This window comes from Phyllobates terribilis, unplaced genomic scaffold (assembly GCF_046119375.1).
Source record: "Phyllobates terribilis strain yellow unplaced genomic scaffold, ASM4611937v1 Scaffold_4__5_contigs__length_816908805, whole genome shotgun sequence".
NCBI classification, from domain to species: Eukaryota; Metazoa; Chordata; class Amphibia; order Anura; family Dendrobatidae; genus Phyllobates; species Phyllobates terribilis.
In genome coordinates, this window is record NW_027362764.1 from 478,963,089 (window position 1) to 478,986,612 (window position 23,524).

The window sequence follows — 23,524 nt, forward strand, 5'->3', positions numbered from 1 at the left end:
AACATTGGTTTGGGCAGGGTTATATAGAGCTCAGCATTCAGTGGTTGATCTGCAGCAGATAAAACCGTGATTTTATAAAAACTCCAAGAAGCAGCCCAGTACGTGATACATAGCTGGAATCAGGGTCTCTGTCCCTACATCATGCTGTTCTCAGATGGGGAAGCAAAAACCTGGCGACAGATTCCCTTAAAGTTGTTGCTCTGGGAAGATGTGCTAGCTGCAACTTTACTGCAGGACTGTAATGATAAGTGATACCCTTTGAGGGGAGGAGTATAGGTTCTCTTTAATTTGTGTATAGATAAGTAGATAGATAAAGATAATCACAACCCACTGAATCAAACGCCTACAATTGCATTGAAAGTGGTCTTCTATTGGGGGATGGGGTGTTTTCTCCACTATGTCTTTAATTAATGTTTTTAATTTTTGTTTTGGAAAAATTAAGTTATCAATTTCTTCTTCTTCTTTTTCCTTTAGGCCCTTCAAAACACAATGTTCTTCAATGTTCGACAGCTAAGGATTTTCCAAGGATATGGATGAATAGAATAAGGCAAGAATGCTTACGAACAATAACCTCTAAAACTTCTTCAACTGATATCTCAAGCCAAGTAGAACTTCTCGGTAGACCCTTCCCCCGAGATGATTACACAAACGTCTCGAGTAAAATCCTATCCTTGGTTGGAAAGAACCTGCACAATCAGAAATATCATCCTCTGTGGCTAATAAAAGAGAGGATCAAGGAGTTCTTTTATAGGGAATTTATAGGTCGCTTTGGTAACCCTCTTTTTTCCGTTTATGATGATCTTAGCCCGATTGTTACCACAGAACAGAATTTTGACAAATTACTCATTCCTTTGGATCATCCGAGTAGAAAAAAAGGTGACAATTACTATTTAAACAAGACACACATGCTACGTGCTCACACTTCAGCCCATCAGTGGGATTTGATGCACTCAGGACTGGATGCTTTTCTGGTGGTGGGGGATGTCTACCGACGTGATGAAATTGACAAGAGCCATTACCCAGTTTTTCATCAAATGGAAAGTGTCTGCCTTTTCTCAAACCATGAGGTAAAGGAACATCGTATAGTAGATAATGTGTTTGTGGCTAAAAAGTGATATTACTACCAAAGGGTTATCACCTAAATGCTGTGGGAAGTGCAGAGATTGTTGGACCTAGTAGTGTAGTGTAGTGTATGCTGAGGAGTTGATCTTGCTGGAGACACATTTGTTTTGTTGTGTAAATGTTGGGGTCCATCCCTACAGCTCCTTCTTAACAGGACAATGAGGGTCCAGTGCTTTGCGGTTCGTTACTCCATAAATCTCAGATCTGTGCGTCTTTTTTCATTGTAGTTAATGGTTATTGTTCTAGCACTATTGTTTTTAGTATAACCTTCAGTTTAGACAGCTGCAGGTGCTGTATGTATAGCCACTTCTTTACATCAGAGCCTGTGTGCTAAAAAGGGTTTTGTGACCCCCACAGTTCCTGATATTTTATAATATTACAAGTGCAGGGCCTGAGAAGGTGGCGCAAGACACATAAATGCCAGGAACAACAGATAGACATTACCAATCATGAACCTTCACCTGTGTAATGGTAATGGCCTGGATTGCTTCCATGTATTGTCTAAAATAGAATTCCGTGTAAGAAAGACTTGGCTCTCGCTTCTTCACATAGACTGAAATATTTTATTGTTCATAGAAATTGCAGATTCAAGACGTTTCGGTCAGTAAGACCTTCATCAGTCATCTGGTAGTTGATTACACTGCAGCAGGCAGCACTGTTTAAAGGATTGGGGTCCTACTTGTGCACTGAAGTATACCCGGAAGTGCAGTGTTTGTTACCATAAAATAGAATTCTGCCATTCAGTACACCCTGTAACAGTGCCAGAAGCACAGTCTAAAAAGTGCCATTACTCTTCTCTATCACACTGGTGAGCCACCAGAGGATGTTCACAGGTATCTCCCGAAACCTACTGCGATATCTATAAATCTATTTCGGCACTTTGGTTTTTTAAGTGCCTTGTCTTTATTAATTTTCAGACGCAGACAGACAGGCATGTCTGTGTCATCATGTTGGGAGCCACACAAAATTTCTTAGCGTCTTATTAGCACCCCTTTTATAGCTTTTTGCTATAATTGAGTTCATGGCTTGTAGGCGCTATCTGCTATGGCACTTAAAATGACTGATGTCTTATGCTGCTGTCATTCTGTAGACGTTCACATTTGGAAAAAGCTGCAGAGTAATTAAACCATGTCGATATTTAATGCATGTAACGTAGAACGAAGGGACAATCTATCTTAAGACCGCCATACTCATTAGATGGATGTTCATCTCGGCTGGCTGTCCCATGCAGAAGAGCTCTTGTTCATCTGAGCTCTACTGTGTTCTCTATGAGAGAGCCATTGCCAGATATGTCTAGTAGGTATGGCTCATCTCCGGAAGAACAAAACGATTGGCAGTCTGAAATCAGACATGACCTATCAACATCTTTCCCAACAATCATTTGTCCGGGGCCACTACATGCATTTAGCAGTCGGCTAAACCCTTCAATATTGGCAGGTTCAGCCATCGTTAGTCCAATGTGCATGGGGGCCTTTAGACTTCTTGGTCACCACCATATATGGCCTTAGAATGAAGAGGTTTTATGCAAGTGCTCTGTATTTAGGAAGAATGTTATATACATATGTAGAGAAATGCCCTTATTTTAATTTTAAGGTAAGCACAGGAGGGCATGCAGTTCCTCTAAATACTTGAGTTGAGCAAAAAAACATTGGTCGAGCAGCCACACCGCATTGGGTCTAATCAGAAGAGGGGCCTGAGGCCTGCTCCAGCTGCCATGGACTACTGATGTGGCCACATGACCAGGGTCGTGCCAATCTTTTTGTTCAACTCCACTAAATTCTACTTATTCATAACCTTTTTCTATTTTGACTTAGAGTATAAGAAAAAAAAATCTAAGACCAAACATCCAGGGAAAAAAACATGTGTGACTGACAAGTAAGGATGCAGTCACATATGGCAGTAATGTGCTGTAGAGAGTCACACCATTTCCTGCATCACAGTGCAATTGCATTTCAAATATCTGTGTTTTTTGTTGAAAAATCTAGTATGTAAGTGTGAAAAGTACAAAACTTAGAACAGAGTTATTTTGCAGATGGATGCTTCAAGCGCTTATATCCACTAGGAGAACACTTAACACAATTCATATGATGCAGTGGGTAGGAGAAGCAGTCAGTAAGCTCTTTTTGTACATGAATACATATTGTGACAAAGTCACTGGTAGTGTGTCAGAAGGAAGGTATGTGTCGCTGAGACTCTTATCCTTATTGATGTGAAAATATGCAAGTTCTCCTGCCAAAGTAGGTGCAGAGAGAGTTAATAGAACCACATTTACAAGGGAATGTTTTCAGTGGATAATGAAGTGCAGGGCGGGACTGTAGCATCGGCGTCTCTGCCCCTTGCTAGGCAGAGACGCCGTCCCTCTCACCTCCCCGCTCCTGGCGCGGCGTCCTCCAGCGCTTCTCTCCCCGCTGCTTCCGGCACGCGTTCCATCCCCGGCAGTGTGCTTAGGGCGCGCGCGCTCCCCCTCTCTTAAAGGGACCGCGCGCGCCGTCCTAAGGAGTCCCCGGCCAATTGCCGGAGGACCTCCCATATATAAGGCACCTCCTCCAAAATGGAGGTGCCCGAGCAAAGTTGTTTGCACTGTGTCTGATCTGTGCTTCAGCCCTCAGGTCCCGCTGCTAGCCTGACTTCTCGTTCTGCCTGCCAGCCTGTTATCTGCCCGTTACCTGCCGAGCCTGCCAGCCTGCTCACCTGGAGCGCTCACCTGTTACCTGCCTGTTACCTGCCTTGGCTATCTGTCCGCTCACCTGGGAGCATCCGCCTGCCCTGTCTGTCAGACCGCTCACCTGGGAGCGTCTACCAGTTACTTGCCTGTTACCTGTCTCGCCTGTCTGCCTGCTCACCTGGGAGCATTCACCAGTTACCTGCCTGTTACCTGCTGTGTCAGTCAGCCCGCTCACCTGGGAGCGCCCACCAGTTACCTGTCAGTCACCCGCCTTGTTTGTCTGCCCGCTCACCTGGGAGCACCTGCCTGTTTCCTGCCAGCCTGCCTGGAGACCCTGCCGTGACTTGCTGTGACCACCTTCCTGGTAAACCTAAAGACTGCTACTTGCCCTGCTTTCTCGAACTGTGACCACCTGTCAGCTACCAGAGACTTCCGCCTGCTTGCCGTGTCCATCCGCCATACCGGTCAGTCCCAGCCATCTGACCCGTGGGAGCCACCTGCTCTCTTACAAGGTCGTCCCCAGAGTAGCACCTGGTCCCTCAGCCCGGATCCTCCCTGGTCACGGTGTCGTTTGCTGCCGTACGACCAGGGTCGGTTCGGGTGGATACTTAGTCACGCCCCTCTGGGTCCCTCCACCACCCGGACCCATAACAGGGACGTTATCCACCATCCCTCCAATCAGGGGAGTGTCTGGGCTTTAAATAACCAACCCTGACACTCAGGTGTGTTCAGTACCTGGAGAAATTTTGTTCCAGGAAGGATCTAGCACGTGCTTTGCTGAACCTGTGTGAGGCTAATTGTGAGTGGCCAAACCTTGGCTGAGATACGGACTGTGCTGCAAGTTTTGTATTTTGTTTTGTCTCTTTAGCCAAATGGGCTGTGTTTTCTTTATGGACTCCAGGGTAGTTTATGACTGCTAAATAAACTAACCCAAATATTTAAAGAGACAGTATCCCGTGTTTTATGTCCACATACAGCCGAGCTTGTCGTTATACCACAAGTGGTGTTAGAATTGCGGGCAACACTCCCAGCGAACACGTGTGACTGTCACAGGAAGACCTGCATGTCCTGGGTGAAGTCGGCTGTGAGCCAGCCAGTGTCGCCGGACAAAATGGAGGACCTCCTTAAGCATTTGGAGCACCAACAGCAACAAACACAACACCAGCAGATGCTACAGCAACAGCAGATGGCGCAACAGGAGACCACTAAAATTGCTTATGCCGCAGCTCCAGCTTCAGCAGCAGGCCCAACAGGACCAGTGCCGCCAGAAGCAGATAGATTTGCTCACAGAGGCGATCCGTAGCTCAGCAACAGCTCCAATGATAAGTTCAGTGGACGACTTTGCGGTCCGAAAAGCGGTAAGGGGAGCGCTGCAGAATATGACTCCGGGTGATGATATGGAAGCTTTTCTGACGGTATTCGAGAGGGTCGCCGAGAGGGAGAGGTGGCCACCAGAGCAATGGACAGAGGTGTTGGCGCCATACCTGACGGGGAAACCCCAGATGGTGTATTATGACTTGGCCTTACAGGACGCCAAGGAGTATGCCAAATTCAAAACTGAAATTTTGGCACGCTTGGGGGTAACCAGGACTGTCAGGGCACAGCGCGTCCACCGCTGGGCCTTTCACCGCGCGAAACCACCGCACTCCCAAATGTTTGACCTGTTGCACCTGTGCAAAAATGGCTGCAACCAGAATCTTCTACCCCGGCGCAGATCATAGAGCGAGTAGTGATGGATCGGTTCGTGCACTCCTAACCGAGGCGGTACAGACTTGGGCTGCCCAGGGCGATCCCCGAAACGCTGATGAACTGGTCGGACTGGTTGAGAGGTACCAGGGGGTCAAGAGTTCCGTTGGAAAACAGCCCACTCCATATTGGGGATCCTAGTTGGGGGCGGAGGCCCAAAAGGGGGTAGCGCGTCCAAGCAGGGTCTGACTGGGGTGTCTGGGGCCCACAGGGAGAACTGACTCTAGGGGCCCACCTACAGCCATATGCAAATATCTGTTATCCGCTATCCCTGTTATAGTGGAGCATTGACTGGCGACTCCTGCACATCTACTGTGCAACACTAACTGGGATGTACAATTACGGTAGTTTGCATTAAAGGGGTTCTTTGGTTAAAACAAGTTATCACCGATCCATGGGCTCTATAGGATAGGTGATCACTTATTGATCGTTTGGGTCCGAACATTGGAAAACGCACCTATCGGAAGAATGGGGAAGTTTCATCCCTGACAGGACATTTTAAAATGCAGCGACAGGTGGGACGTCTGACCGCAGCTCTATTCATTCTCTTGGGGGGCTTCCAAAAAAGAGCAGCGCTCACAGTCACTGAAGGAATGAATGGATCAGTGGTCGCATCTCACATGCCGCTCCAGTCTAATGGGGAGAAAAGCTCCACATTCTGCTTATTGTGTCCCAGCAGTCAGGCCCCCACCAATCAATATTATCACTGATCCTGTGGAGAGGTGATTACTTGTTTACACCAGAGAACCCCTGTAAGTGCATCTCTGCCGCTCTGGTCCAAGTATTTAATCTCTAAGGCCACGGCCCTACTATCATCATTCGGTCAGTATCCGGTCAGTATTTTTTCTCAGGAGTGGGAGCCAAAACCAGGTGAGGAACAATCAGAGAAAAGGTATAATAGAAACAAGTGTACCAATTCTGCATTTATCACCCACTCCTGGTTTTGGCAGCGACTCCTGAGAAAAAATACTAACCAAATACTAATGGTGGGGCTGTGGCCTAATGGAAAAAATCTTTTCCTAGTTAATATCAACAAGAACAAAATGACCGCCAGACACAACACAGTCCACTATATCAACACCAATAATACCACATACAAAAGGGACAAATATCGCCACACCATGACTAGATCACATATTACCACCACATAATGATCGAATAACACCACATACAAGGAACAAATACAGACACACCATGACCAGACCACATATTACCACCCCAACAAGACCAAATACTACAATACTGATCATGAATACAAAACACAATACTAACAACACTGTTATTACCACCAGCGACATTATACACAGGAGCTCTGTATATAGTGTCAGTGTACAGGTAACACAGTGATCACCAGTAACATTATACACAGGAGCTCTGTTTATAGTGTATAGGTAATACAGTCATCACCAGTGACATACACAGGAGCTCTGTATATACTATATACACACACGGGGTCAAAATTGTTGGTCCCCTCGTTTAACCCCTTTAAAGCCCATGACGTACTAATACGCGTCAGTGCCCTGGGCTTTAAGAGCCTGATCCGTTTAAGTACGTCTTCGCGATCATGCGCGCACACAGGCTGTGCGGGCGCGATCGCCGCCGGGTGTCAGCTGATTGTCACAGCTGACACCCGATACTATGTGCAAGGAGTGGTCCTGCACCGCTCCCAGCACATTAACCCCCGCAATGCTGCGATCGAAGTCGATCGCAGCATTGCGGTGGCAAGGGGAGGTGATCGGTATACTCACCTCCTCTTCCGGCCTCCAGCGCTGTCTGCCACGGCTTCCCGGGTGTTGCCATGACGACCCGATGTCGTCATGACAACATCCGGGTCACCAGACAGCAGGAAGATTGTTTGGACATGCGCAGTGCATCTCCAAACTATCTTCTCCCTGTCCAGCGCTGACTGCCTGCATAGCACAGGGATGGTGCTCCATCCCTATGCTGTGCAGGCGATCAGAATAAAAAAAGTGAAAGTCCCATAGTGGGACAAAGTATAAAAGTAAAAAAACTCCCAAAAAGTGAAAAAAAAAATAAAATTGTAAAAATATTTAAAAAAAAATAATCCACTAAAAATAAAAATAGAATGTACCCATCAATAAATATTATTATGAAAAAAAAACAAACAAACAATAAAAGTACACATATTTGGTATCGCCGCGTCCGTAACGACCTGGCCTATAAAACTGTTCCACTAGTTAACCCCTTCAGTGAACACGGTAAAAAAAAAAACAAAGCAAAAAACAATGCTTTATCATCATACCGCCAACAAAAAATGGAATAACACGCGATCAAAAAGACGAATATAAATAAAAATGGTACCGCTGAAAACGTCATCTCATCCCGCAAAAAACAAGCCGCCATACAGCTCCATCATCCGAAAAATCAAAAAGTTACAGCTCTCAGAATAAAGCGATGCAAAAGAATAATTTTTTCTATAAAATAGCTTTTACTGTGTAAAAGCGCCAAAACATAAAAAACTATATAAATGTGGTACCGCTGTAAACGTACTGACCTGAAGAATAAAGCTACCTTACCAATTTTACCACACCCGGAGCAGAATAAAAAAATGTAAAAAAACACAATTCCTGAATTGTTGGTTTTTGTTCATTCTGCCTCCCAAAAATAGGAATAGAAAGCGATCAAAAAATGTCACGTGCCTGAACATGGCACCAATAAAAAAGGCCAACTCATCCCGCAAAAAACAAGCCGTCACATGACTGTCTGCCCAAATATTGCGATGCAAAAACTAGATTTTACAAAATATGTGTCTTTTAGTGTGTGACAGCTGTCAATCATAAAAACCCGATATGGTTCTGGTATCGCTGTAATCGCACCGACCCGAAGAATAAAGTAATCTCATCACTTATACCGCACGAGGAACGGCGTAAAAAATAAACGCTGGGGTTGGGGTTGTTTTTTTTCTTCAAAAGTAAAAAAAAGAAAAAAAAAAAAAAATGACGATATGGCAACTAGTGTTGAGCGCAAGTGCTCGCTACTTGAGTTTGCATCGGGTGCTCGGGTATGCACTGAGTATCGCGGGTGCTCGAGTCTCCGCCCCATATGCTTCGCGGCCAAAAAAACCTTGCGGGGATTGCCTGCCATGCACGAGCGATCCCCTCATGTTTTTTTGGGGGTGTCTAATAACCATGAAACATGAGGGCGGGGACTCGAGCATTTCACTTGAGCACCCGTGATACATGGTGCATACCTGAGTACCCGATGCAAACTCAAGTAGCGAGCACTTGCGCTCAAGAGTAATGACAACTTATTCAATATGATGACCTAATGTTATCAAATTCTGTGTCGTACCTCTGGGTTCAAAATGTTCACTATACCCCTTAATAAAATCCTTGAGGGGTATAGTTTCCAAAATGGGGTCACTTGTGGGGGAGCTCCACTGTTTAGGCACACAGGGGCTCTCCAAACGCAACATGGTGTCCGCTAACAATTTGAGCCGATTTTCCATTCAATTTGTTAGCGGACACCATGTCGCGTTTGGAGAGCCCCTGATGTGCCTAAACAGTGGAGCTCCCCCACAAGTGACCCCATTTTGGAAACTAGACCCCCCCAAGGCACCAATCTAGATGCATAGTGAGCATTTGGAACCCTCAGGTGCTTCACAAATTGATTCGTAAAAATGAAAAAGTGGAAAAAAAAAACTTTTTCATTTTTACGAATCAATTTGTGAAGCACCTAGGGGTTTCAAGTTCTCACTATGCATCTAGATAGGTGCCTTGGGGGGTCTAGTTTCCAAAATGGGGTCACTTGTGGGGGGTTTCCACTGTTTAGCCACATCAGGGGCTCTCCAAACGCAACATGGCGTCCGCTAATTATTCAAGCAAATTTTACAATCAAAAAGTCAAATGGCGCTCCTTCCCTTCCGAGCCCTGCCGTGCGCCCAAACAGTGGTTTTTCCCCACATATGGGGTATCTGCGTGCCCAGGGAAAATTGCAGAACAAATTTTAGGGTCCATTTTTTCCTGTTACCCCTACAAAAATAAAAAACATTGGGTCTAAAGTAACATTTTTGTGAAAAAAGTTAAATGTTCATTTTTTTCTTCCACATTCCAAAAATTCCTGTGAAGCACCTGAAGGGTTAATAAAGTTCTTGAATGTGGTTTTGAGCACCTTGAGGGGTGCAGTTTTTAGAATGGTGTCACTTTTGGGTATTTTCTGTCATAAAGACCTCTCAAAGTGACTTCAAATGTGATGTGGTCCCTAAAAAAAATGGTTTTGTAAATTTTGTTGGAAAAATGAGAAATCGCTGGTCAACTTTTAACCCTTATAGCTCCCTAACGAAAAAAAATTTTGGTTCCAAAATTGTGCTGATGTAAAGTAGACATGTGGGAAATGTTATTTATTAACTCTTGTGTGACATATCTCTCTGATTTAAGGGCATAAAAATTCAAATTTTGAAAATTGCAAAATTTTCAAAATTTTTGCCAAATTTCCGTTTTTTTCACAAATAAACGCAAGTGATATTGAAGAAATTTTACCACAATCATGAAGTACAATATGTCACGAAAAAACATTCTCAGAATCAGGGGGATCCGTTGAAGCGTTCCAGAGTAATTACCTCATAAAGTGACAGTGGTCAGAATTGTAAAAATTGGCCTGGTCATTAACGTGCAAACCACCCTTGGGGGTAAAGGGGTTAATGAGAAAAAAAAAACACCATGGTCACAGAAAAAACTTGAATCTGACAAAAGTAATAATAAATTAAAAATCTATGAAAATGAACAAATGAAAGTCACACATTGCTTTTCAGCCCTGCTTCCACAGATTTTTTTAAAAAAAATTAAACTCATGAAATAGGCCTGGACAGAAATGATGGTACCCCTGAAAATAATGTGACAAAAGGAACATGTTAAATCAAGTTGTGTCCACTAATTAGCATCACAGGTGTCTACAATCTTGTAACCAGTCAGTTGGCCTGTATATAGGGCTACAGATACTCACTGTGCTGTTTGGTGACATGGTGTGTACCACACTCAACATGGACCAGAGGAAGCAAAGGAAAGAGTTGTCTCAGGAGATTAGAAATAAAATTATAGACAAGCATGTTAAAGGTAAAGGTTATAAGACCATCTCCAAGCAGCTCGATGTTCCTGCGACTACAGGTGCACATATTATTCAGAAATTTAAGATCCATGGGACTATAGCCAACCTCCCTGGACGTAGCCGCAGGAGGAAAATTGATGACAAATCAAAGAGACGGATAATATGAATGGTAACAAAAAAGCCCAGGATAACTTCTAAAGAGATTAAAGGTGATCTTCAAGCTCAAGGAACATCAGTGTCAGATCGCACTATCCATCGTTGTTTGATCCAAAGTGGACTTCATGGGAGATGACCAAGGAGAACACCATTGTTGAAAAAAATCAAAATAAAAAAGCCAGACTGGAATTTGCCAAACTACATGTTGACAAGCCACAAAGCTTCTGGGAGAATGTACTATGGACAGATGAGACAAAAATGGAAGTTTTTGGCAAGGCACATCAGCTCTATGTTCACAGACGGAAAAATGAAGTATATCAAGAAAAGAACACTGTCCCTACTGTGAAACATGGGGGAGGCTCTGTTATGTTCTGGGGCTGTTCTGCTGCATCTGGCACAGGGTGTCTTGAATCTGTGCAGGGTACAATGAAATCTCAAGACTATCAAGGGATTCTAGAGAGAAATGTGCTGCCCAGTGTCAGAAAGCTTGGTCTCAGTCGCAGGTCATAGGTCTTGCAACAGGATAATGACCCAAACACACAGCTAAAAACACCCAAGAATGGCTAAGAGGAAAACATTGGACTATTCTGAAGTGGCCTTCTATGAGCCCTGACCTAAATACTATTGAGCATCTTTGAAAAGAGCTGAAACATGCTGTCTGGAAAAGGCAACCTTCAAACACAAGACAACTGGAGCAGTTTGCTCATGAGGAGTGGGCCAAAATACCTGTCGAGAGGTGCAGAAGTCTCATTGACAGTTACAGGAATCGTTTGATTGCAGTGATTGCCCCAAAATGTTGTTCAACAAAATATTAAGTTAAGAAGAACCATCATTTCTGTCCAGGCCTATTTCATGAGTTTAATTTTTTTTTAAATTCTGTGGAAGCAGACAAGCAATGTCCGACTTTTATTTGTTCATTTTCAAAGATTTGTAATTTATTATTACTTTTGTCAGATTCAAGTTATTCTGTGACCATTGTGGGTTTTTCTTTCATTAAACCAGCAATTTTGACTACATGTGTAGTGTAAGTGTACATGTAATACACTGACTCATCTGTGACGTCTCTAGGTGAAGTCCTTCATCTTCGCTTTTCTTCTTCATCTGGCACAGACAGCCATCACTTCTTCCAGCCAGGAATCATCTCTGCAGAAAATAACACACAGTTATCAATAACTGATCTCTTCTAGAGAATATTCCCACTTTTCTCCCCCGACTTCTACACTACACCAGTTGAAGAAAAAAAGCAACATAGTGCCGCCCTGCACAGTAACAGGAGCCCTCTTTTGTCACATCCCATGGAAAACAATTTCCTAAAAAGTAAATTATATTACAGAAGTAATAATGTAATAATAATAATTGGAATCTAAAGTAATAATGTTCTCCACTGGCCACCATAAACTAATAAAGTATGTTCCTCAATCTGGCCCCCAAACAGTAATTAAGTCCCTTGTCCAGCCAGGCACCCCCATATGTCCCTTCTGGGCCCCATATGTCCAGGGTGGCCTCTCCATATACTTATCCTAGCCCAAGTGTATCGAGCCTGCCCCCCCCCATATAGCCATCCTGCCCCCCTCCCCTGCATATTTCCATCCTGACACCCCCTGCATATATCCCTTCTGGCCCCTATTTGTCCAGTGTGACCCCTCCATATATTTATCCTAGCCCACATGTATCGAGCCTGCCCCCTCCCATATGCGCATCATAGCCCCCCATGTGTCTAGCCTGCCCCCCCCACATATCCATCCTGGCCTCCATGTGTCCAGCCTGCCCCCTCCCATATATCAGTCCTAGCGCCCCATGTGTCCAGCCTGCCCCCCTACATATCCATCCTGGCCTCCATGTGTCCAACCTCCCCCCCATATATCCATCCTGGCCTCCATGTGTCCAGCCTGCCCCCCCATATATCCATCCTGGCCTCCGTGTGTCCAGCCTGCCCCCCTATATCCATCCTGGCCTCCATGTGTCCAGCCTGCCCCGTCATATATACATCCTGCCCTTCCCCCCTGCGTATATCCATCCTGCCACCCCCCTATATATCCATCCTGCCCCCCCATATATCCATCCTGGACTCCATGTATCCAGCCTGCCCCCCTACATATCCATCCTGGCCTCCATGTTTCCAGCCTGCCCCACCCATATATCTATCCTGGCCCCCATATGTCCAGCCTGCTCCCCCATATATCCATCCTGGCCTCCATGTGTCCAGCCTGACCCCCCCCCCTACATATCCATCCTGGCCTCCATGTGTCCAGCCTGCCCCCTCATATATCCATCCTGCCCTTCCCCCCTGCATATATCCATCCTGACACCCCCCATATATCCCTTCTGGCCCCCATATGTCCTGCGTGCCCCTCCATATATTTATGCTAGCCCACGTGTATCGAGCCTGCCCCCAACATATCCATCCTAGCCCCCCATGTGTCCAGCCTGTCCCCCCACATATCCATCCTGGCCTCCATGTGTCTAGCCTGCCCCTCTACATATCCATCCTGGCCTCCATGTGTTCAGCCTGCCCCCCTACATATATCCATCCTGGCCTCCATGTGTCCAGCCTGTCCTCCCCATTTATCCATCCTGGCCTCCATGTTTCCAGCATGCTCCCCCATATATCCATCCTGCCCCCCATATATCCATCCTGGCCTCCATGTGTCCAGCCTGCCCCCCCATATATCCATCCTGGCCTCCATGTGTACAGCCTGCCCCCCCATATATCCATCTTGGCCTCCATGTGTCCAGCCTGCTCCCCCATATATCCATCCTGGCCTCCATGTGTCCAGCCTGCCCCCCCCATATATCCATCCTGGCCTCCATGTGTCCAGCCTGCCCCCCATATATCCATCCTGGCCTCCATGTGTCCAGCCTGCCCCCCCATATATCCATCCTGGCCTCCATGTGTCCAACCTGCCCCCCCATATATCCATCATGTCCTCCATATGTCCAGCCTGCCCCCCACATATATCCATCCTGGCCTCAATGTGTCCAGCCTGCCCCCCATATATCCATCCTGGCCTCCATGTGTCCAGCCTGCCCCCCATATGCCCATCCTGCCCCTCCCTTGCCTGGGTCCAGCCAGGGTTCCCCCTCGTGTGTCCAGCCAGGCCCTCACCTTGTGTGACCAGCCAGGGCTCCCCCTCGTGTGTTCAGCCAGGGTTCCCCCTCGTGTGTCCAGCCAGGGTTCCCCTTTGTGTGTCCAGCCAGGGTTCCCCTTTGTGTGTCCAGCCAGGGTTCCCCTTTGTGTGTCCAGCTGGGCCCCCCTCGTGTGTCCAGCTGGGCCCCCCTCGTGTGTCCAGCTGGGCCCCCCTCGTGTGTCCAGCTGGGCCCCCCTCGTGTGTCCAGCCAGGGTTCCCCCTCGTGTGTCCAGCCAGGGTTCCCCCTCGTGTGTCCAGCCAGGGTTCCCCCTCGTGTGTCCAACCAGGTCCCCCCTTTGTGTGTCCAGCCAGGTCCCCCCTTTGTGTGTCCAGCCAGGTCCCCCCTTTGTGTGTCCAGCCAGGTCCCCCCTTTGTGTGTCCAGCCAGGTCCCCCCTTTGTGTGTCCAGCCAGGGTTCCCCCTTGTGTGTCCAGCCAGGGTTCCCTTGTGTGTCCAGTCGGCTCCCCCCTTGTGTGTCCAGCTGGGCCCCCCCTTGTGTGTCCAGCTGGGCCCCCCCTTGTGTGTCCATCCGGGTCCCCCCTTTGTGTGTCCATCCGGGGTTTCCCCCTTGTGTGTCCAGCCGGGGTTTCCCCCTTGTGTGTCCAGCCAGGGTTTCCCCTTTGTGTGTCCAGCCAGGACCCCCCCTTTTGTGTCCAGCCAGGACCCCCCCTTTTGTGTCCAGCCAGGGCCCCCCCTTGTGTGTCCAGTCGGCTCCCCCCTTGTGTGTCCAGCTGGGCCCCCCCTTGTGTGTCCAGTTGGGCTTCCCCTTGTGTGTCCAGCCAGGGGCCCAGACCATTACACACACATACATACACACATACACACATACACACACACACACACACACACACACACACACACACACACACACACACACACACACACACATACCTCTTACCTTCCTGCGCTCCCGTGCGGTGTTCTCCTTCTCCGGCGGCTGAGTTGTGCGCCTCCTTCACAGCAGGCACATGACGACGTCATACTCCGGCCGGCGAAGGTAGATGCGCAGCTTCAGCTGCTTCACTGGGACGTGCGCCGCGGCGGTTCAGGTAATGAACACCGTGTGCGTGCGTCCCTGCATACACTGTGCCTGCGCTTTTAAAGGGCCCGTGCCCCCTTTTTTTTTTGTTCTCTTCTCCCCGTCCTGCAGCAGGGGGCGGGACCCACCGGGAAAATTCCCGGTATCCCGCCAGCCCAGTCCGACCCTGCGTCCAAGGTCCAAAGGAATGGGGGAGGTGGTGCCCAAGGTCCCCTCGGGAGAGATTATTTGTTGGCAGTGTCACGGCCCAGGCCATGTAGCGGACCTCTGAACAGGTGGACTGTAGCCTGGGATGTCGCTGTTCCTACTATGCCTACAGTGTGGTCTATCAGCCCGGTGAAGGGCCACAGTAATGTCCGGTGACTGTTAATGGGGTACTGGTGGCAGGACTCCTGGACTCAGGGAGCTTGGTGACTCTCATATGGGCCACGCTCCCACACCAGTTGATCCCCAGGAAAAACGTGGGTGTGCAGTGCATATGGGGGGATGCAATGGATTACCCTATTGCCAGAGTGACAATTACACACTGACTGTGGAGTTGAGTCCCATGAGGTGGGGGTGGTTAGGTATCTGCTCCACCCGATGATAATAGGGCAGGACTTCAGTCTGTTCTGGGACTTGTGGCGAAAAGTGGGGGTGCCAAGTGTCTCAATCGGGAGCAGGTCACCTCATGAAGCATCACCGTCTCAGTCAGAGGCAGATGACTTCCCCCTGTGTGTCCTTGCAGGGGACAAAGACGAGGTGGTGACCCCGGAAGACGAGGTCTCAGACTTGTGTGTCTGGGGGGGGGGGACTTTGGGACTGCGCAGATGCAGGATCTCACCTTGAAATTTGCATTTGACAATGTGTCTGTGATCAATGGTGTTGCTTAGGAGCCGGGGTTTGACACCAGGTTCCCATATTTTGGACTTAATGGGGAGCTTCTTTATAGGGTCAATAACCCAAAAGGAGAATTAATAGAGCAGTTTTTAGTGCCCTATAGGCGTAGAGTGTTAGGCCTGGCCCATTCTCACATCTTGGGTGGGCATCTAGGGGTAGATAAGACTCTGGAGCGGATCCTACAAAGGTTCTTCTGACCTGTAGGAACTGGTGGCAGCTCTATCCAGGCCGACAAGGCTCTGCTTCACTGGATTAGTGAAAGAGCCTCTCAGCCTGTCAGGTGTGTGAGTGAGTGTGGGGGCCACGTCAGTGTCTGTGTGGACCACCTTTTCCCACTTCCTGGTGCCTCTCAGTACCCGTGTGGACTGGAGGTGACGGTGTAGAACTGTACCAATCTGACCTTACGCATCCTCAAGGGGGTTTTGGAACGTCATATTGGTGCAAAGGGTGGATCCATATCACATGCTCCGTCTGGCGTAGTGTGACGTCAGGCGGGATATGGGGTGTGGATCCACCGTAAAAAGTGACAATAGCGGGACTCTGCGGGGCCCCCCTGGTGCCTTCCATCTCTGCTGTTTCAAGAGATTGTCACTTATCTTTACCCCAGTCCCAGCATCTTCCCGGGCCGGTGTCGGAGGGTCCAGAGTAGATATGACCAGAGTCGCGTCTGTAACCATGCATTTCTGGTCTTTCTTGCCTTTAATAGATTTACACAGGTGTATTTGCTCGGGTTTCCTCTTCCCAGGCTGATATACTCTGTAAATCACCTCCCCGACTTTTTCCCGGACTTCATATGGCCCTGGCCACTTGGCCATGAACTTTCTGCGGTAGGCACCAAAACCAATACTCAATCTCCTTTTTTAAAGCATCTGACTGTGGCCTTTCTATTGTTCCCATGGCTCTGAGCTTCCTGGGCAGGAGATGTTCTTTTATGATAAGCATTACAGCCGTGATCCGGTCCTGCATACTCAAAACAAGTTTTTTTATGCTTTTATGGGGAACAGGCTCCTGGTCCCAGGCCTCTTTGGCAAGTTCCAACAGGCCTCTAGGATGTCTGCCATATAATAGCTCGAGTGGAGAGAATCCCATTGAGAACTGCAAATGTCAAACATTAAATAGGGCAGCAAAATATCCCAATCCTTCCCATCATTGGATACTATTTTTTCAACATAGACTTTAGTGTTTTGTTAAGTCTCTCCACTAGACCATCTGTCTGTGGGTGGGTGGTACACCAATGTGCACAACTGCTTGATTTGGAGCAGTTTGCTCAATTCCTTTGTCACTTTTGATATAAAAAGAGTCACCTGACAAGTAAGGATCTCCTTAGGTTGCCCAAGGAGGCAAAACATGGCAAACAGCTCCAGGTAATAAGTTTTGCCATGATGTGACGAAGACGAATTATCTGGTAACGAGTAGAATAATCAACTATCACTAATGTGTTGGTGGCCACGGGCTGACTTTACTATTGAACCTACCAGGTCAATGGCAATCCGCTCAAAATGCACCTCTATAATAGGCAGCGGAACCTGTGAACTATGGAAATTTGCTGTGGGTGCGGTCAGCGGACACCCTGGCCAAAAAAAAATGCTGCAGGATACGCTCTTGCATCTTTTTATCCCCTATATGGCCACCCAGCACGTGTTTGTGGGCCTTCTCAAGCGCCGCCCAGCGGTAAAATTGGGGCACTACAAGCTGTTGTACTACTCCGTGACTGATTTTGTCAACCCAATGTAGCAGTTCCTAGTTGACCACCATACGAGGAATAACCGCCTCTTCCCCAGGTTGTTGGGCCACCCCATTTATCACTATCACCCAAGAATGGGGCCACCACTTCAGCCCACTGATCGTTTGGCAAATTCTTCTACTCCGCTGTTCTTTCGAATACGGCGAATAAGGCTTCCATGTCATCCTCCGGACTCCTCTTCCTCAGCGCCAACCTGACTTTGTCCTCGGCATCGGGACACAGCAGGGTCGTCGGTGGGGTTGTCTCTATCAGGGCCACAATCTGATGTACTAACAGGTTTTAGTCTGCTGCTGTTGTGCATTGGAGAGGACCAACTGCTTTAGTAGTTCCTCCATCTTGTCTGCAGGTCTGAATTTTAGTGTTGCAGGCTTAATCACAGAAATGCAGCTTCCTTTTGGGTATGCCTCAATTCACACTGCCCACATTCTCGACCATATGTAAAGAAGCGGCTTTCCCACCAGTAAGGTAGCGAGGCAGTGACCCAGGTAAGTTCAACAGAAAGTCTTTATTTGACAATTTTATAAACAAAACGCAAACCTTTCACATCTGGATCCCAGCTGATAATGTCCGTACACATTTCGTTGCCATGGGTGTCTGCACCACTGTAGGAATCTCTGGTGCTATGTTGGCTCTACTCAGGTCTCTGGCTCTGGTCTGTGTTCAATCTCTCATAGCCAGGCACTCACAGAACCACCAGCTCTGCTGCACATGAAACCAAAAACTGACAGACCCAACCCTTACCTGCAGGCTTAAATATAAACCGTGCATATGAGCCACTTGCAAGACCCGGACTGGAAGGAAAGATCCATCCCACTACCTTCCTACAGATCATTACAAAAATTAAAACCCATATCAGGTTCTCCTAAATCTGACTTGGTCAAATAACTTGAACCAGTCCACACTTACTTTTATTTTACGTTGTAACCACCACTGTGGTTACGCCCTCAAGTGGGTTCAGTAAGTCTCCAGACACATCCTGGGGACACGTAACGACTAGTGTTGAGCGATACCTTCCGATATCGAGAAATATCGGATCGGATTGTATCGGACCGATACTCAAAAATTATCGGATATCGCCGATTCCGATACCGGAAACCAATGCAAGTCAATGGGACACAAATATCGGAATGAAAAACCCTTTCTTTCCTTGTAGGTTAATTCTACATGAAGGAAAACAACTAAGAATAATGTAGAATGTATTGGGGGAGGTGGGGGAGACAATAAAGGCATAGAGGTTTAGCCCAATCAAATGGAATAGCAGGAATTAATATTTTTTTAAGACGTTCTGAGTTACGGAAATATTGACTATGTTAAGTTTTTTTATATTTTGTCAGTTATTTATGTTTCACTACTTCCATGCTCTTCACCTTCTTTTTTACTTCTTCCACACTTTCTCCTTCATCGTCCTCAGCATCAGCATCTTTTTCATCAACTTCTTCTTCACCTTCATCTTCTTCTTCTTCACCACCTTCTTATTATTCTTTTTTTTTACATTCTTCATATTCTTCTTATTCAACTATTATTCTTCTTCATATTCTACTTCTTCATCTTCTTCATATTCTTCTTCTTCATCATATTCTTATTTGTGACCGGCATTCCTGTAGTTGTTATCTATAAAAGTTTGAACATTACACCTTTCGTTCTGCCCGTCACAAAAGATTTACAACAGGATTTGCCCGCGTTCAGTTTGGCCTGCAGCGGCAGGTCTTTTCCAGGGGCACCACGAGGAGGAACGGACTCACCCCCATACACTGCTTAGTCTTCTTCTGCTTATAATTTAGATAATATCTTTTGCTCTGATTTTTAGTCTTATGCTTAATGTTCTTCCGCTTTTTGTTCTGCAGCTTCTTGTACTTCTGCTTCTTGGTTTTCTGTCTCTTGTTCTTCCGTATCTTGGTGGTTGTCTTCTTGTTCTTTGTCCTCTTGGTCATCTTCTTGGTCTTCTTCGGGGTGGTCTTCAGGGTCCTCGTCTTCGGGGTGGTCTTCGGGGTCCTCGTCTTCAGAGTCCTCGTCTTCAGAGTCCTCGTCTTCGGGGTCCTCGTCTTCTTCGGGGTGGTCTTCAGGGTCCTCGTCTTCAGGGACGTCGTCTTCGGGGTCCTCGTCTTCGGGGTGGTCTTCAGGGTCCTCTTCTTCGGGGTCCTCGTCTTCGGGGTGGTCTTCGGGGTCCTCGTCTTCGGGGTGGTCTTCAGGGTCGTCTTCTTCGGGGTCCTCGTCTTCTTCGGGGTGGTCTTCAGGGTCCTCATCTTCAGGGTCCTCGTCAGGGAGATCCAGAGTGATTACCAAAAACCATTTCAAAAAGCTTGAACTTGGAAATGTAGCAGAAGGTACAAGAAGGCTGAGGAACTGCCGAGAACCAGCTGATGGTACTGGAACCCGGATGGGTAGCAGAAGGTAAAAGAGCCAATGGAACTACCGAGGACCAGCTGACGGTACTGGAACTCGGTTACTAAGCAGGAGGTACCTGTGCCAGAAAGCACTACCAAGGATCAGCAGACGTTGGTGGAACTTGGATACCGAGAAGGAGGCACCTAAGCCAAAGGCTCTGCCGAGAACCAGCTGACGGTACTGGAACTCGGATGGGTAGCAGAAGGTACCCATGAAAAAAAAAGTTGCAAGGCCGCGAGCCGGCCGCAGTTACAGAAACCCACAGTCCTACAGGGGGTGCTTGTCCTATTGGCACTATGGAACCAGCCTTCATTGCCAGATCCCGCAGCCCACATAGGAGTCACCTAAACTGCAGGCACCATAGAGTCGGCTAACCCGACCGCAACACGACAGGACAACGCATTGGAGGCAAAGTGACGTTGACACTACCCGGAAACAGCTGGCGTGCTGGAACCAGGCTGGGCAGGAGGGAGTACCCGTGCCAAAGACACTGCCGAGAACCAGCTGACAGTACTGGAACCCGGATGGGTAGCAGAAGGTACAAGAGCCAATGGAACTACCGAGGACCAGCTGACAGTACTGGAACTCTGTTACTAAGCAGGAGGTACCTGTGCCAGAAAGCACTACCAAGGACCAGCAGACGTTGGTGGAACTTGGATACCGAGAAGGAGGCTCCTAAACCAAAGGCACTGCCGAGAACCAGCTGATGGTACTGGAACCCAGGGTAAGTACTAAAAACAGAGTGGAGCCAGAGGCCTAATTGGAGCAACTTTAAAATCAGTAGTAGACTAGTAGTGTGAATGTGGACAGAGCAGGAGAAATTGCCGGAAACACAGCAGGGGAACAGCTGACGTTACTGAACCCCAATAACACGGCAGCAAGTGTTGACTGTGCAGACTTCACTTCTGAGCGCCAACTGGCGGTGTTGAAGCTCAGGGATAATACTGAAAACAGAGGAGCCAGAGGTGTTATTGGAGCAACTTTAAAATCTGTAGTAGTGAGAATGTGGACTGAGCAGGAGATATTGCCGAACACACAGTAGGGGAACAGCTGACGTTACTGAACCCCAATAACACGGCAGCAAGTGTTGACTGTGCAGACGGCACTTCTGAGCAGCAACTAGCGGTGTTGGAGCCCAGGGTAAATACTAAAAACAGAGGAGCCACAGGTATAATTGGAGCAAGTTTTAAATTAGTAGTACAGTGGATGTGGCCAGAGCAGGAGAATTTGCCGGACACACAGCAGGGGAACAGCTGACGTTAATGAACCCCAATAACACGGCAGCAAGCATTGACTGTGCAGACGGCACTTCTGAGCAGCAACTAGCGGTGTTGGAGCTCAGGGATAATTCTGAAAACAGAGGAGCCAGAGGTGTAATTGGAGCAACTTTAAAATCTGTATTAGTGAGAATGTGGCCAGAGCAGGAGAAATTGCCGGACAGACAGCAGGGGAACAGCTGACGTTACTGAACCCCAATAACACGGCAGCAAGTGTTGACTGTGCAGACGGCACTTCTGAGCAGCAACTGGCGGTGTTGGAGCTCATGGATTACAGTTCAGGTGGTAGAAACATGAACACAACAGAAGACCTGGATACTGTTGCCAACCAATTATTTATTCTGGAAGAGGACTGGCAAATTCATGCAAGATCCAGGCCTGGTTCATTTTCAGAAAAGTAAGCCGGTCAACGTTATCGGAGGATAGGCGCATGCGACGGTCTGTTAGTACACCACCTGCAGCACTAAAGACGCGTTCCGATAATACACTAGCAGCAGGGCAAGCCATCACCTCCAATGCATATTGGCTAAGCTCTGGACATGTATCCAGCTTAGAGACCCAAAACTTGAAGGGGGAAGAGCCGTCTGGGAGTACACTGAGAGGGCAAGACATGTAGTCTGTCACCATCTGACGGAAACGTTGCCTCCTGCTGACTGGAGCCGTCTGTGATGGTGTAGACATTTGTGGCGGCAGGGACACAAAACTTTGCCACATTTGGGCCATACTGGTCTTGCCTTGTGCTGAGGCGCTGCTTCTGCTCCCTCTTTGTGCAGAGCTTCCTCCACTGCCACGACACACTGAGCTGCTTTGTAAAGCACTAGCATCACTGCTCTCGGTTGGAATGGAGAACATGATGGAATGCACCAGTGCGTCTTGGTACTCCCGCATTTTAGACTCACGGTTCAACGGTGTTATGAGGCTTTGTAAGTTGTCCCGGTAGCGAGGATCTAGGAGGGTGGACACCCAATAATCAGCGGTGTTGAGAATGTGGGCGATGCGGCAGTCGTTTCTCAGGCGCTGCAGCATGAAATCAGCCATGTACTGCAGACTGCCAACTGGCCAAGAAACGCTGTCCCCTGCTTGAGGCGTGATCTCTGCCTGCTCTGCATCACCCCACCCTCGCTCTAGATACTGACTACTAGAGCATTGTGTACCTCCCTCCTCTGGACAGATGTCTTCCTCCTCCATTGACTCCTCCTCATCCTCCTCACAAAGTGTCCCCTGCCTAGGCCTTTATGAGGGACCACGTTGCGCAGACTGTACAGAAGCAGATGGCATTTGTGACTCCTCATCCTCCACCTCTTCCAAAACCTCCTCCCTTAGTGCTTGCAGTGTTTTTTCAAGAAGGCAGATAAGGGAGATAGTCATGCTGACTAGTGCATCATCTGCACTCGCCATCCGCGTGGAATAATCGAAGGCACGCAAAACGTGGCAAATATCCTTCATAGAAGCCCACTCAGTGGTGGTGAAGTGTGAACGGCGCGCACTGCGACTTGTTTGCGCCTGCTGCAGCTGGTACTCCATTACTGCTGCCTGCTGCTCACACAACCTCTCCAACATATGTAACATTGAATTCCACCTGGTGGGTAGGTCACATATGATGCGATGTTCCAGAAGACGTAATCGGCGCTGCAGAGCTGCAATGTGCGATCTTGCGTTGCTGGAACGCCGCAAGTGAGCGCACTCTATGCGGACCTTGTGCAGCAGTGCATCAAGATCCGGATAGTCCCTCAAAAAACTCTGCACGACCAAGTTGAGCACATGTTCCAGACATGGGATGTGAGTGAGGTTGCCTAGGCCCAGAGCTGCCACCAGATTTCGGCCATTGTCACACACTACCATGCCTGGCTGGAGATTCGCTGGCACAAACCACATGTCGCTCTCCTGCTTCCAGAGCTCCTGCGCTGTGTGGCTTCGATTCCCTAAAGAAATTAATTTTAATAGGGCCTGTTGACGTTTGGCCACGGCTGTGCTCATATCGGTCATCATAACAGGTAACCGTTCACGGGTCGATGTGGAGGTAGACCGTGACGGCTCCTGCAGCGCTGATTCAGAGGAACTGGAGCATGAGGAGGAGTCAATGTGTACAGACTGGATTCCTGCAATCCTTGGAGTTGGCAGAACACGTACAGCGCCACTCTCAAGATTTGTACCCGGCTCCACAACATTTACCCAATGGGCAGTGAGGGAAAGGTATCGTCCCTGTCCATGCTTACTGGTCCACGCATCGGTGGTCAGGTGGACCTTGCTACTGACGGCGTTTTGTAGCGCATGTTTAATTTTTCCCTCCACATGCTGTTGCAGGGCAGGGACGGCTTGC

General features: G+C 48.0%; 1 protein-coding gene across 1 annotated transcript in view; it reads left to right on the forward strand.

Annotated features, from left to right (window-relative positions):
- The window catches only part of FARS2 (phenylalanyl-tRNA synthetase 2, mitochondrial), a 509,172-nt gene that overhangs the window by 132,797 nt on the left and 352,851 nt on the right, over positions 1-23,524 (forward strand). The window contains 1 exon segment of the mRNA XM_073676673.1: positions 475-1,067. Within this exon segment, the coding sequence (XP_073532774.1) occupies positions 475-1,067 (593 nt within the window).